Below are 16,076 nucleotides of genomic sequence, written 5' to 3' on the forward strand. Positions count from 1 at the left end.
CAATAACGATTTGTTCTTTTGGGATTAGACAAAAAACATGCGCGTCAAGATAAACAATCAACGCTCTCAGCAGCCCGAGCCTTGACGCCTTTCCAAAGAATGTTACAAGCACTTGCGTATAATCACCCTAAATGCTCGTAGTGTAGTAAACAAAACGGAAGCCCTTGAGGTTTCTTTACTGGAACATTACCCACACATTGCCGTCATAAGCGAGACGTGGCTGCGGACTGAAATAGCCGACGAGGATGTCTTCCCTAATTGTTACCAAGGTTATCGTAGGGATCAGCCTGTCAGGGGAGGTGGCGTTGGAGTTCTAATTAAAGACCACATAGAGGCTGTTCTCTTGAAAGGAATTCCCAGCCTTGAATGTTTGTGCATAAAGATCTCATGCTGGGGCCATACCTTATTTCTGTTTGCCATTTACCGACCTCCTGATGCATCAGCTGATTATCTGTTAAAACTGGAAAAGCACATGTCTCGATTCCAAAGAGGCAAATTGCTACTTATTGGTGACCTAAACCTGGCAGGCGTTAATTGGGGGCGTTTTGAATACCTTCCTAAAAACATGAATAATTTAAACAGTGTACTTAACTTGATGTTAACACATGACCTTATTCAAATAGTTCAGGAACCGATACATGTACAAGGAACTAGCAAATGTGTTCTGGACTCTGTGTTTTTGCCTAGAGGATTACCTGATTACACAGTTAAACTTGTGGAAGGCCTCTCTGACCACCTGTTTGTCAGTGTTCACTTGCTCATTGTCGCTTGTACTCTATCTAATAACATTGTGATACGTTGTTCTTTCACAGACTACTCAAGTGCGGATGATGCATCCACTATAGAACACTTGGAAACATGCCTTATCGATTTTAATGATACTGATTTGAGCACACCTTGGCACCGTTTTAAAGATATGTGCCACTATTGTGTAGATAAGTTTGTACCGCGCAAACGTAAATTTGCTCGTAGACAAACGCCGCGGATGACGCGTGATATAATCCACTTAAAGCGACAGATTAAAAAGGTTAAAGAAACAGCGCTTGCATTTAGGTCTTTTAAATGATTTAAAAGAAGGTCTTGCACACGCAGTACACTCTTCGAAAGAACATTATTTTAATACAGTGCTGCCAAATTTCATTATAGAGGAACCAAAAAATTTTGGAATTATGTAAGTGAAAAAAAGAAACCGGTGTCGCCAATTTTGGTTGAGGGTTCTGTGGTTACCGATCACGGGGATATTGCGCACCACTTCAATGACTACTTTCACAGTGTGTTTTCTAAATACAGTGCGCGTCCATCCAATGACGCAGTATTTCACCCCTGTGATGTAAATTTTATTTCGTACCCTGGCGTAGTTTCTATGTTACTAAATTTAAAATCTAAATCATCATGTGTTCCCGACAACCTTCCTAACGTGTTTCTGAAGAGATATGCTGAATCTGTTGCAAAGTCTCTAGTTATTCTATTTCGTATTTCATTACTACATGGACAATTACCCAGAGACTGGAAGATAGCCAGGGTTGTGCCAGTACACAAGAAAGGTAACCGCACATTATTAGAATATTATCGTACAATATCACTTACATCATCATGTTGTAAACTAATCGAACATATTGTTGCCAACCAGATTAATGAATTTTTAGATGCGCACGCAGTCCTCTCTAATTTCCAGCACCGGTTTAGAATAGGATACTCGACAATTACACAACTAGTGACAGTAACACATTCACTCGCTTCATGTCTCGAGAAGAACGGGCAGATTGATGCAATATTTCTTGACTTCAGTAAAGGTCTCGATAGAGTTCCCCATGACAAACTAAAATTAAAACTCAGACACATTGGCCTCCCAGAAATATTAATCATGTGGATGTCAAACTATTTAAGCAATCGCTACCAATTTGTAGCTGTTAATGAGCAACAATCAGGTTGCCTTACGGTCGGCTCTGGTAAGCCCCAAGGAAATGTGCTGGGGCCATTATTGTTTTTATTATATATTAATGACATTACTAGTGAACTTGATCCCAATGTCCAAAAGGGGTTGTTTGCGGATGATTGCGTGCTGTTTCAAGAAATAATTTCAATTAACGACCAAATCCATCTTAACTCCTCTCTTGCTAAGGTTTTTGAATAGTGCGAAACGTGGGACATGAAAGTTAGCACTGATAAAGCCGTCTTTCTTCGCTTCTCTCGCAAAAAAGCTCCGCTTTCTTTTAAATACAGGCTAGGTTCGTCACCTTTGGTGGAAGAGACTAAATATAAGTACTTAGGTATCACACTTACAAATACTTTATCATGGAATTCACATATACATAACATCTCCTTTTCCGCATTCCGTGAACTATACTTTTTAGGAGATAAGCTTAGAAATTATCCCCCTAGCGTAACATTACTTGCTTACAATTCACTACTTAGACCGAAACATGAATATGCATGCGTTGTCTGGGACCCATTTAATAAACACAATATCACCCGCCTAGGAAAGATACAGAGAAAAGCTGTTTATTTACTCGAAATTTTCCCCGTGTGACTCACCCTCTGAATTAATGCAGATTAACGGTATCCAATGTTTGAACAACGAAGAAAGAATTTACGTTTGCAATTTCTTTTCTTGCTTTGGAATCAAGATCTAGCTATTCACCTTTCTCAATATCTGTCGGTTTCAACGTCGAGGCATACACGCCACCATCATCCTAATTCCCTGACGCCGTATTTTGCGCGAACGGATTTATTTGAGTTTTCAAGTTTTCCTCGCACTGTAACCGACGGGAATGATTCTTTTTTGCCTTTTGCCTCACTTTGATATTCTTTAACTTTGTTATTATTGTTTTGTTGCTATTTAACCCTCCCTGGTTGGACCTGTGCAAGGTTTGCAGTATTGAATAAAGAAAGAAAAAGAAAGAAAAAGAAAGAAAGGCACAAGTACAGCAGAGGTGAAGCGTGACGTGCAGAGTCTAAAGAAACATAGGCAACCGCATTAGCGGCGCATATGAGCACAAATATTTAAAAAATGCATAAACGGAGAAAAAATAATCATGAGCGCGCAACATATGGGCTTCATGCCGACGACGTGAACGATATCAGGACTAGGTTGTTGTCTTTTGATGCCAAGTGTTGCTACACTGAAAAGAATCGTCCTTCAGCTGTGCTTTGAACGCCGTCCCTCGGTCTGTGATTACAGTGGAGGAGGCACCATAACGCAAGGCGTACATGAAGAACTGCGCCACCTCAGAAGCCATGGCTTATGGGAGCGCCTCTGTCTCTGCGTAGCGGGTTATATTGTCAGTCGCGATAATCATCCACTTGTTCCCGTCGGTTGACAAAGGAAAAGGCCTAAGAATGTCCAATCCGACTTGGTCGAATGGCCTATGGATCGATGGGTTGCATTAACCTGGCGGGCGTCATGGGTGGTGACTTTTGCCGCTTACATTCGCGGCAGCCGTTAACGTACTGTTTGACGCTTACCGAAAGCTCGGGCCAGTAATCAATCTCGCGTACTCTGGCAAGCTTTCGTGAGGAGTCTTAGTGGCCAGATCTAGGCTCATCATGGCAAGCGAAAAGAATGTTGTGCCGCAAGTCTTTTGGAACCACCAGTAGGTAGGCTCAGTCATTTGGACGGGCGTTCTTCTTGTAAAGCACGTTGTCTCGCAGACAGAAGGACGTCAGCATGCGACATAGACAGCGTGGAATGGCTGTTGGCCTGCCCTCTAAGTGGTCAATGATAGGTCGCGTTTCAGCGTCGTCCCGCTGCCGTCTTATCCAGTCTGATGCAGTAATGGCACCCAGGAAGCCGTCATCGACAGATTCGACGGGTCCACGCGACAGTGTGTCAGCCTCTTCATGCTTTCTGCCGGACTTGTAAACGATAGTAACGTCAAACTGATGTCGCCACAAGCTCCACCTTGCCAGTCGTACTGAAGGATCGCGTATGTTTTCCAACCAACGTAGGGCTAGGTGGTCAGTCACCACTTTGAAAGGACGGCCGTAGAGATAAGGGCGAAACTTTGGGATCGTCCACACATCCGCGAGACACTCTTTTTCTGTGGTAGAGTAGTTAGCCTCGGACTTGGACAGCGAGCTGCTAGAATAAGCTATTACTCTTTCATTGCCGTCTTGACGATGGACGAGTACCACGCCAAGACCAATGTTACCGGCCTCAGTATTCACCTCGGTGTCAGCGTTGGCGTCAAAATATGCCAGCATGGGCGCTCACTGCATACGTTGTCGTAGCTCAGCGAAAGCTGCCTATTGCTCATTTCTCCAGGCAAGTGACGTGTCATCCCTTGCAAGTCAAGTCAGGGGTGCCGCTATCTGCGAGAAATTTTTAATGAAACGAGGATAATACGCACACACACCTAGGAAACACCACACGGCCTTCTTGTCGGCAGGAGGAGGAAAAGGGGTTATCGCGACAAGTTTGCCGGGACCTGGTCGGACTTCTCTAGTGCTTACAACGTGTCCGGGAAACTAGAGCTCTTCATAGCAAAAGCGCTACTTTTCTGGTTTAAGAGTGAAATCGGCCGATCAGATCACTTATAGCACATTCCGCAGGCGACAAGAATGTTACTCCTGTGTTTCAGAAAAAACTAATACGTCATCGAGATGCACGAGACAAGTCTGCCACTTCAATCCATCGAGGGCAGTATCCATCATTCGTTGGAACGTACCTGGAGCTGAACACAAGCTAAAAGGTAGCACTCGAAATTCATAGAGGCCGTCGCGAGTCACAAAGACAGTTTTCTCGCGGTCTCTTTCATCTACCTCGATCTGCCAGTATCCGCTTTTGAAATCGAGTGACGAAAAATACTGGGCGTGCCGCAGTCTATCTACCGAATCGTCGGTACGTGGCAGTGGGTACACGTCCTTTTTAGCTACGTTGTTGAACTTCCGGTAGCCAACCCAGAAGCGGAGCGTTCCGTCTTTCTTTTTGACAAGAACGACCAGAGACGACCATGAGCTCTTGGAAGGCTCGATAACGCCCTCTTCAAGCATCCCTTTTACTTGCTTTTGTGCGTCCCCATGCAATAAAAATAAATTAAAATAAAATGGGGAAGTCCACACCACCAAAAATTACAGCAGGCAGAAAGGCCAACTAAATATATATGAAAAGGGGCTGCAGAGGCTACCCAAGAGGGATTTAAAGAAAACAAATAATAGATAATAAAAACAAGGTGGAGGTAAACTTAAAAATGTCAGAAATAATAGTTAAACAGACAAGTTAGTGGGTAAGAAAGGCATCAGATGGGTCTCTGAAAACTGCCTCCGGTAAAGAAACAAATCATTGTTTGCATGAAGCGCCCACACCAGGACACAGACCACTCCCCAGGGCCACACTCGGAGGCCCGCGCAGGACTCGCAAAACTTGCGTTATTTATTTCATCATTTCACATGAGCTGGTGTCTCCTACTTCTCTGCCGGACGTTTGCCGCTTCCACTCGATCCCAGTGGTTAGGTAGGCAGCGTAGTGCGTAGTAAGGTGACCATGAGGCTCATCATGGTGGTGCTCTCCAAAGTGCTAATACAATGTTGGTTCACACAAGGAGAATGATAACAAAGGGGAAGCGGAAGCGAAGAGTAATGAGAATGAAGCATGCGGTTACAGCCATCCAGCACGCAAAAGCCCCGCCATAGATGGCTTATACATTGTGGATGGCAAAGAACTGTCATGCATAAGTAATACGAAACAGTAAATAATAAGTAAGACGGAGGACGGGCTAGTGCGCATCGGGAAGAGCGGAAGAAGCAGGGGCGGGAGAGGAAGACACAGAGAGAGTGGTGAGATGTACTAGTTGCAGTAGCAGGGCGCAGTAGCAGGGCGCAGTATCGTTTTGATTGAATCAAGGCGGTATAAATGACAGGAGAAATAGTTTCTAGGTACAAGAGGGTTCGTAATAGGCACGCGACGTGCGCGGTACGCGTGCAGGAGGTCAGGTAATGTGTCTCATCCACACAAGAAGCACCGCACGTGCAACGATCAGAGGTGCTAAGATGGAACCGATAAAGGTTGCTTGGAAAATAACCATGCCCAGTGAAGAAATGCGTCAAAAGATAGGTCGGGGGGAACCAGCGCGGAATCACGTACACACTAGGGACCCAATTGTAAAGACTAGTGCCTGGGCCTTCGCGCTGCCAGTAGCAGTGCCACTGATGTTGAGACGTTTTAAATCATCGGTGCCTGACTGACCCCACGGAGGCAAGACACGAGCGAACGAGGCCAGCGCCTGCCGCGTCTGCCAGCTCATTTTCCACCACACCCTGGTGCCCAAAGACGTGTTAGAGAAGGACCCGGTGACCTGCAAACTTTTGGGAACGCAGGATACCTTTAAATTGCCAAATGCGCTCATCCGTGAAAGAAACGTGCGAAAGCGTCATGAAAATAGACAGGCAATCCTTACAGATGTGCGCCGTGGGGCTCTCCGCGAGGACATGTATGAAGTCGCCTGAGCGCTCTCTTACTGAAACACGCACCTCTGGTGTCGAGAGTTCGAGGTTGAAGTCAGCATATATGCGCGATTAGGCTGCGCGATTAGGCTGATCTGCGCGATTAGGCTGAACGCCGGCATATCACGGTCGACGCCAGTAATCTTAACATGTGGTTTGCGTCGTTCGACAACCCGTACCGACTTTGTCGTTTTCGTTAATGAGTTGTTTTTAGTCACCGTTTTCAGCCACTGAACCGACTCAATATCGTTCTAAAGAAGGGCGAGACCGTGGGAAGTCTCGCGTATGGTGATGTCACCAATCTGTTCTTTAGCGGGGTGAATGTTAGTTTTGAGCAGTGTGGACAGGTCTTGTGCAGGGATAGTGGTATAAGGGTGAGAGGTGATAAAAACAGGACATGGGCAAGGTGTTGCCTCAGCAAGGTGTCCTCCGAGGCGGCAGCATCAATGGATGGAAGCGCCGGGACAGAGGCAGCAGAAGCTGGCAAGCCAGGCACTCCCAAAGCCGGCACCGGACCACCAGCACCAGCCACAAAGGCATAAGACCGCACCGGGGCCGTCGATGGAGCAGCGGCCGAGCACAGCACAGGACAAGACGCCCACGCCCGCGCCATCTGGTCCCGCAACTCATCGGCCCTGCCACAATGCCGCGCCGCGACTGCACGCAAGTCGGCACATTCCTGCAACATTAGTCTCAGCAAGCCCAAGACCTGAGATCTATAGTTTGTTATTTTACAATTCTTGTCATACATAACGTAAGTGATTTGTTTGTGGAAGTCCACGGCTCTGTGAAAAGAGGCCGAGAGGGCGGCGTCCATGTCCTCGGGCTCTGAACCCGACTCTGCAGTCACCTGCGCCACCTGCCATTGATCAGTGAACCCCGGACCCTGAGTCGCGGGCAAACCGTTCTCACGCGTGCCGAGGTGAACGTCCACCTGTAGACGATCGCCATCCACCGAAAAAACGGAGTCATTTGAGAGGGGCTGGGCCTCTCTGTACCGACGTGGGAGCGGCCCGCATCAGTCCCAGACTGATCCCTCTGGACCTAAATAAAGTTCTTCATACCATACCATACCGCGGGGAGCTGCCTGCCGAATCAGAATGATTCCCGGCCGGTAAGTCGGCAGTGGGGACAAAACTTTCCCCCATGACCCGCTGGCGGGCATGAGCCATAACCGCGCGAACGCCGACAGCCAGCCTCGGCGAAAGGTCGAAAAAATAGAAAAAGGACCCTGTTTAGCCCACACCGACGCCTCGAATTAAGTCTCGAGATGTTCAAAAGCAACCCTTGGTAAAGAAAATTTGGAACCGAGAATCGAAAATAACTGACCTATCACCGAAAACACAGGAGGCCAACGGACACGCAGCCGAGCACTTGCGCGAGCGCTCGCGCTAGCCTGGACGAACTCGGTGCATGGCTCGTACCCAGTTCGCTCTCTGTCTGCGCCCTAGCTGCTGGTGCTGCGTTTGTCGCTGCTGCTCTGCGACCCGAATAAACTCTTTTACAATTGGTGGAGGTGCCGGGTACTTTTGCGTATGAATCGCTTCGCGTTCTTTTGCCCGCAAGCGGTAGGGCTGCTGGGGTATCGGGCGTGCGTCGTCGCATGTCATGAACCTTACTATTGAAATCTGGCGAGCCTTAGACGAACTTGCGAAACATGCCCTGAATTCATTCAAGAGCTCGCGCAGTGCTGTCTGGTCGTCTTGCGATAGCACTGAATTAATGTCGATGTTACCCAATGACTTGTCAACCATCCCCACTGCTTCAGAGGCAAAATATTCAGCGACGTTCTCTATTCTGTCGGGAAACGCAATCGAAGTACCGCGGAAACGTTGTCGACGCTCATTACTGAAGCTGCTGACAAGCAACTGATAACGGCCATCACTTAGCTGGAGCACACGCCTAGGCGCACAAATACCTTGCATCAGCAGATGTGATAAGTTACTTTCTGCTATCACTTTGCCTTCGCACATTTCACCGCACGTAACTTCGACGAGGACACTGGTTCGTGGAGGAAGCGCAGTACTGTCGGGGGGAACACGAAAGGCGTCATCACGTTGTTTGTCGTCGTACCCGTCGGACGCTCCGTCGGCTGAGATGGGAATGCAGATCCCCATAAGTCAATAACAGCGCCGTATTCTTCCAGAAAGTCAACCCCGAGAATGATGCCACGGAAGCATCTGCGTAGGACAAGGCAGCTGGCCACGAATATTGATCCTCGCATTCCAACTCTAGTCGTGCATGTTCTCAGCGGAGTAAGGACGTGACCACCAGCCGTCCGAATCTGTGATCCATGCTGTGGAGTAATTACTTACTTAAGAAACATCGCCATCTTTCCGCTTGTAATTGAAAAGTCCGCACCGGTGTCCACTAAAGCGCTAACCGCGTAACCATCAGTCGCCACCGGCATATCTAGCGAAGGAAGTTCATTCCATTCAGTTGTAGTTGACGTCGGATCAGTGCCCGTCCTCGTTCGCGTCGATCGGAGGTCTTCAACGCCTCTACATCCTGCCTCCGCACGGGCGTCTGCGTCAGCTGGCGTTTGGTGTGTTGCGACACCACGTACCCGAGCACACAAGGGTTGGACCCTCCTGCGTGTAACCGTGCGCGGCTTAGCCGTGTCCGCGGAAAAGGGGATCCTGAGGATTAAGCCGATGCTGAGGGTCAGGACCTTTAAGGCCCCTCGGCGCAGGCAAGACATCCCTTTGTCCTCGGCTTCACGTAGACGGCACCACCGGACTGACCCACCCGGGGGAAATCGGTAGCTGCCTCTTTCTGTCCCCTTCTCCACTCTTCGTCTTTTTCTCCCAGTTTGAATCTTTCCCGTATTCTACTCACTTCATTTTACTTCTCATTTTCCAGGCAGCAAGGGTTAACCGTGTGTATATACCCAACCTTGGGTACATATATTAGGTTACAGCGGCGTTGTGTAGCTGACGTATACAGGTGTGTTCCTAACCTCGTAGCGTCCCCTTGTTGGGCTCGGTGGTGGGTGGCTACCATCACCGCTGAATATTCTAAGAATGACATGGCAAATGCATTCCCCCCCCCCTTCCAGATCGCCCTAACAAAAGAGGGCGCACGAAAGCAATTTCTGATTTCACTTTAAAACCAACGTAGAAACATTCCGACGCTACCATGTGATCCATAGTGAAGGACCTCTACCAATGAGAAAAAATATCCCCTTCTTAGCAGCAAAATGCCTAGCAGAAAAAATTGGAAAGCAATACAAGGTTCAGAAGATGTCAAGTGGGGACCTTCTCCTTGAACTCAGAACAATAGACCAAGTAGGAAAGCTCGCTGACCTCGCCAGTGTCGGTGACATCAAAGTCACCATCTCAGCACACCGTTCGCTTAACGCAAGCAGGGGCGTAATATCAGAAGATGATTCCTAAACGTGAGCAATGGAGAACTCCTGGAAGGTTTCCAAGAACAAAATGTAATCAAGTTTCAAAGAATAACTCTCCGAAGAAATAACGAACAAATCCCGACCAAACATTTTTACCTACCTTTGGTACCAGTATTGTACATACGACACTTGATGCAGGCTATCTGAAGATCAACGTAAGGCCGTATATCCCAAACCCGAGGCGGTGTTTCAAGTGCCAGTGGTTCGGACATGCATCGCAATCATCCAGAGGTAAATCGACATATGCAAAGTGTAGCGCCAATGACCATCAGTCGGAGAACTGCAATGCTGCTCCACACTGTACAAACTGCAAAGGAGATCATCCAGCGTTTTCACGATCTTGCCCTTGCTGGAAGAAAGAAAAAAAGATAATTGCACTTACGGTGAAAGAGATTTCCTTCTATGAAGGAAGAAAGAAACTAGCACAATTACCTCAAACAACCTGCGCCAGTGCAGTGCGGCACGGGACAGCACCGGAGTCTACAGGAGTCTACAAGGACCGCAGAAAGTGGCCCAGTAATAAGTCCATCCACCCCCTTGTCTGAATCAGCCAGTGCTTGTCCATCATCATCATCAAAGACGGGCCTGCAGACCCCGGTACCACAGGGCCCCAGGCTAAATCAAACTCCCATACCTGAGACGCGCGTCTCAGCACCTGGTTCTCGACCATCCAGCGCCTCGGACAAGGCTATAGAGTTCGACACGAAAACTCCGGCGTCATCGACGCCAAAAGATCAGCGATCTCTGGAGCGCACTAGGAAAGAGAAGATCACAATAACTACGCGAACAAAGGGACCGGTAACCTGAGCGGTTACCGTTCTTTCAATAGTACATTTCCGCTAATAAATGTCACCTACAGTTGCTTAGTACACATATATAAATTAACATTCTCACTTCTGCCATTATGGCTTTTATCATAAATTGGATGTGTAGAGGAGTGATTCAAAATTTGGGTGACATTAAAGACATAATAAATAAGTTTTCGCCAGCCGCGTTTTGCCTACGAGAAACAAACTTGGTCCCTAAACACAGTCAACTCCTTAGAGGCTTCACCGTTGTCCGAAGGGACCGCGAATGTTCCACCCGTTTGTCAGGTGGAGTTGCTATAGTCGTGCAGAGCGGCACTCCTATCCGAAATGTCCAATTAAATACATGTTTAGAGGCCGTAGCTATCCCTATTCTATCCTACAAAACCATCACCATTTGCTCACTATATATTCCACCCCACACACATATTACCATTAAAGACTTAGAAAATCTAACAGATCAGTTACCGGAGCCATTTGTCTTGGTAGGAGATTTTAAGGCTTATTGTACTCTTTGGGGCAGTGTCAAAACTGACTAAAGAGGACAACTCGTCGAATATTTTATTCTGTGAAATGATATCTGTCTTTTAAACTCCGGTGCGCCAACTTATTTCTCACCGACATCCCGCACATTTAGTTGTTTAGATTTAGCTTTTTATTCGCCCTCTTTATTTACTGATTTTAAATGGGAAGCTCTCGGCACGTCATATCGTAGCGACCACTTACCCGCAATAATCAAACTTCTATCATCACCACAAACTTTAGTAACTAGACCACGCCGATGGACATTATAGCTCGCTCATTGGCAGGATTTTATCAAGAACACGAAATTCTAAGATGTCTTTTCGCCAGAGCTCAGTATTGATGAACTTAATGAAAAAATCACTGAAGTCATAATCCCAGCGGCAGAAAATGCGATAGCGCAGTTATCCTGCATTGTGCGCAAAAAGCTAAATCCTTGGTGGACAAACGAATGTACTGAAACCAAAAGAGAACAAAATAAAGCCTGGGGAATCCTACGGAGGTACCCCACTTATAGCAACCTGATAAATTTCATACAGGCCAAAGCCAAAGCAGGATTTACTCGAATAAATGCGGAGAAATTATCATGGCGAAAATACATCACTTCAATCAATAGTAGAGTCACATCAAAACGAATGTGGGACCAGGTGAGGAAATTTAGAGGAGACTATACTACTACTACTTACTATACTACCATACCATACCACTATACAACTACTTACATGTCCAGGCACACAAACAACACTACAGGACCAGGAGAACTTATTAGGTGAACACTTTCTTAACATATCCAGCTCACCACACTATTCAAATACATTTTTAAAATATAAAGACTCGGCTGCGAAAGAAAAGCTGCCTACCACTGGGGCTTCAGCTGAAATGAACAATAACCCCCTCAAAATACATGAATTGAACAGAGTTCTCTCTGCTGGTAAAAAATCGGCAACAGGTCTTGACCGTGTGCACTACAGAATGCTGGCACACCTATCTCAAGCATCAGTAGGGGCACTTCTTAAATTCTTCATTAAGGTATGGGAGTCTGGGGTAATGCCTACAGAAAGAGAGAGAGAGAAAGAAACCTTTATTTGAAGTAGTGATTGGTCAGTCCAGGTGGGAGGGTCCCTTATTCCAGGAACCCTCTGGTTTGGATCGCCCTCTGGGCCCGGGGGACGAGTTCGTGCTGGTCGACCAGGTCCGGCTTGGAGATCGCAGCCTCCCACATTTCAGCGAGGAGGCTTGGGTCTGCGTCTGTTGCTATTAGTTGTGGCGCTGTGATGCTTGCTCGGGCGTTCTTGCATTGCTTGAGGAGGTGCGCCAAGGTGTCTGGCACGTTGCACTGTGGACAGATGTAGCTGTATAGCGTCGGGTGGAAATGATGCAGTAAGCTTCCGTGGGTAAAGGTATTGCTCTGGAGTCACCTGTAGTCGGTGCCTTCGTTTCTTGTTAGTTTTGGATGTGGTGGAGGGTAGACCCTGCGTCCAAGCCGATAGTGTTGTAGCAGTGCTTGGAAGTTAACGGTATTGTTTCTGTTTCCTCCTCTGATTTGGGTGGGTGGGACCTGTCTAGAATGTCGTGCGGAGAAGCTCGGTTGATGCTTGCGCGGGCCGCGTTGTGTGCCGCTTCATTCCCCTCGAGTCCCTCGTGTCCCGGAACCCACATGATGCAGGTGTAAAGGGGAGGAGTATCGCCACGTTTCAGTAAGTTGATCGCTTTGATGGAGATCCTGCCCTTCATGTAGTTGCGTGCCGCTGTTTGAGAGTCGGTGAAGACCACTATGGCATCCTCGCTTGTATGGGTGGCGAGTGCTATAGCGGCCTCCTCAGCTGTCTCTGCGCGTTTGGCCAGAATTTTCGCCAACGCCGGTGTCGTCCCCCTGCAGTCTATGACGCTGATGGCGAAGGCGTTTTGGCCCGGATACTTGGCTGCATCCACGTAGCGCGCCTGCGGGTCGTTACAGTGCTTGTGTCTGATGGCGTTTACCCTGGCGAGCCGTCTGCCTCGATGGTGTTCTGGTTGCATGTTCCGAGGGATCTGAAGAACTTGTAGACATTCTCGCAGCTTCGATGGGATCTTTTCCTTGCGTTCTCCATCGTGTTCTAGATTGGTTGCGTATCCTGTGCGTCGGAGGATTGCTCGGCCTGTGGTTGGGAGCTTGAGTCTCTAGATCTGGTTGATGAGGTGCGCTTCCGCGAGTTCTCCCCAGGAGTTGTGAACTCCCATGCGAAGCAATCGGTCAGTGGAGGCGGTTGTCGGTAGTCCTAGGGCGAGCTTCGTGGCCTTTCTTATTAGAAGGTTTAGCTTTTGTTTCTCGGCTGTCTTCAGGTTGAGGTAAGGAGTTCCGTATGTAATGCGGCTGTAGAGGAGGGCTTGCACCATTTGCAAAGTGTCTTGCTCTTTGAGGCCATTGCAGCGATTGGCAACCCGTCGTATCAGATGAGTAAGCTGTGCCACGGTGTTGTGCAGACTGGGGAGTGTGGCGGAGCCGGACCCGTCCTTGTGTATATGAACCCCGAGGACTCGAAGTGAGTCGACCTTCGGTATCGGGACTCCCTGAAGAAGGACTTGTGGGTCCGGTGCGTCGTGGCTTGGGGGCTGGCCCCGGGTGCGTGCCCCGAGTACTAAGAGCTCGGATTTATCTGGAGCACAGTGGAGGCCGCAAGTGTTGAGGTACCGTTCGATGATGTTGACCGCCTCCCGAAGAGGGGCCTCCTGTTCCCCCGTGCTCGCGCCTCTCGTCCACAGTGTGATATCATCTGCACATAGAGCATGGAACATCCCTGGGACTGTGTCTAGGAGGCGGGGAAGTTTGAGGAGGGCCACGTTGAAGAGGAGTGGCGAGACTACCGAACCTTGTGGCGTACCCCTGTTGGGTAGGTGAAATGTGTTGCTCCGGAGGTTGGCAATCCCCACCGTGGCCGTACGGTTGGTGAGGAAAGCGCGCATGTAGGCGTATGTTTTGTCCCCGCAGCCGATATTTTCTAGATTACGGAGAGTGGGGGCTTCGTGGCTCACGTTATCAAAGGCGCCTTATTACGTCTAGCGCTAGAATGGAAGACTTGCTGTGTTTGCTCAAATGGTCAAGAATATCTTCCTTTAGCTGGAAGAGGACGTCCTGCGTGGAGAGCATCTGGCAGAAGCCGAACATGGTGTGCGGATAGCGATCGTTTTCCTCGAGATGTGTGGTGAGCCGCTCGTTAACCATGTGTTCAAATAGTTTCCCGGCGCAGGACGTAAGGGAGATGAGGCGGAGATTTGCGATGGAGATGGGTTTGTTTGGCTTTGGTACCATAGTTACCTCCGAGTGTTTCCAGGCTGTTGGTAGCTCGCCCTTAATCCAGCGGTCGTTATAGCACCGAAGGAGACCCGTCAGCACCCGAGGGGGTAGCTGTCGAAGGTGCTTGTTGGTGACTCTGTCTTTGCCCGGGCTCGCATTGGGTGTTAGCCTAGAGAGGGCCGCCTGCAACTCTGCCTGTGTGAAAGGCCGATCTAGCTTTTCGTTCGGCGCTCCTTGGTGCTCCCTGGGGGTGGAAAAGTTGGTGGCAGTTGTTTGCGGGTTATCTGAGCCGTGTAGCTTCGTCTGAAGTTCTTGGAGTAGCTGTTCCTTTGTGACGCCATAGTTCTGGATTAGTCCGTGAATTGTATGCCTTTGTTGGCTTTTGGTGTGGGTGTCGTCAACCAGGGATCTAAGTATATGCGAAGTCTTCTTTGTGCTGAGGGTCCCTTGAAGTTGGTTGCAGAAGGATCGCCAGTTCTAACTCACTAGCTGTTCAGCGTACTCCTGTGCTTGCATGCTTAATAGGGCAATTCGGCGCTGGAGCTTGCGGTTGAGCTTTTGGCGGCGCCAACGTTTGAGGAGCGATCGCCGAGCCTCCCATAAGTGCAGTAGGTGGTTATCGACCGCCGGATAGTCCTCGTCTAGTTGAATCGTCCTGGTGTGGCCGTCAGCCGCACCTATGATACCGTTTAGCCAAGCTTCAACGTCTTCGATGTCCGAATCGTTGTCAAGCTCATTCCTATACGCTTTGCAGTCAGTGAGTCGCGCCTTTCCTGTCTTGTACGCACGGTGAGATTGTTCAACCTCGATTTGAATTATGTGGTAATCGCTCCCTAGCGTGTCCGGGAGTCGGGTCCACGTGGCCTTTCGCACGTCTCGAGTGAACGTGAGATCAGGATTGGTGTCCCTCGACACGCGGTTGCCCAATCGGGTGGGTTGGAGCAGGTCATTCCATAAAGAAAAACCGTGCCGCTGTGCGGCGTCGTGAACCCGTGCCCCTTTCTTGGTGGTATTGGGGTAGCCCCAGGCTGCGTGTGGGGCAATAAAGCCCCATACCACAACAAGCCGGTTGCCGTTAGCGTTCTTGCGAAGGTCCCGGACGAAGTGGTCGTAGTGGAGTAGCTGCTCCCGCGGCGGGCTGTAGAGATTGGCCAGGTATAGGCTCTGTTGATTCTTCCGAGTCGGCAACACCTCCACTATGGCGTGTTTCATTTCAGTGTCTTGAATTTCGTGAGGCTGTGCCGTTAGTGTCTTCTTGACAAGAATTGCGGTGCGGGCAGTGTGTGCCATAGTGTTGTAGCCGGGGAGCTTTATTTTCTTAGTGTTGGTTTTCTGTAGCGCGATTATGTCTGGATTGTTTGCTTTGAGATATTCTTGCAGGTTGGCCGAGCGGGGTCTAAAGGATCTGCAATTCCAGTGACAAATGCGGAGGGTGGGAAGCGGCTCGGTATGTCTACTTTTGGGAACCGCCATGTTGGTGGTTGCCCTCCGCCTGGAGTAGGTGGTTTGGCGTTGTCGAGCTAAAATCCTCCGCCGATTCCCCTCGTACAGTCCTTCGTCCTTTGCGTTTGGTTGCTAACTGCTCCGCCAGATGTTCATGGGTCACGAAATTCTTGTAAGCATA

General features: G+C 48.8%; 1 protein-coding gene across 1 annotated transcript; it reads right to left on the reverse strand.

Moving 5' to 3' along the window:
* Positions 1-14,194: 14,194 nt before the first annotated feature.
* LOC142574946 (uncharacterized) lies at positions 14,195-15,742 on the reverse strand. The gene is made up of 2 exons (XM_075683931.1): positions 14,939-15,742; positions 14,195-14,797 (listed from the first exon to the last, which is right to left on the reverse strand). Exons 1-2 carry the CDS (start codon positions 15,740-15,742, stop codon positions 14,195-14,197), a joined length of 1,407 nt encoding a protein of 468 aa, XP_075540046.1.
* Between the last annotated feature and the right edge of the window lie 334 nt (positions 15,743-16,076).

This window comes from Dermacentor variabilis, chromosome 3, assembly GCF_050947875.1.
Source record: "Dermacentor variabilis isolate Ectoservices chromosome 3, ASM5094787v1, whole genome shotgun sequence".
Classification (NCBI taxonomy): domain Eukaryota; kingdom Metazoa; phylum Arthropoda; class Arachnida; order Ixodida; family Ixodidae; genus Dermacentor; species Dermacentor variabilis.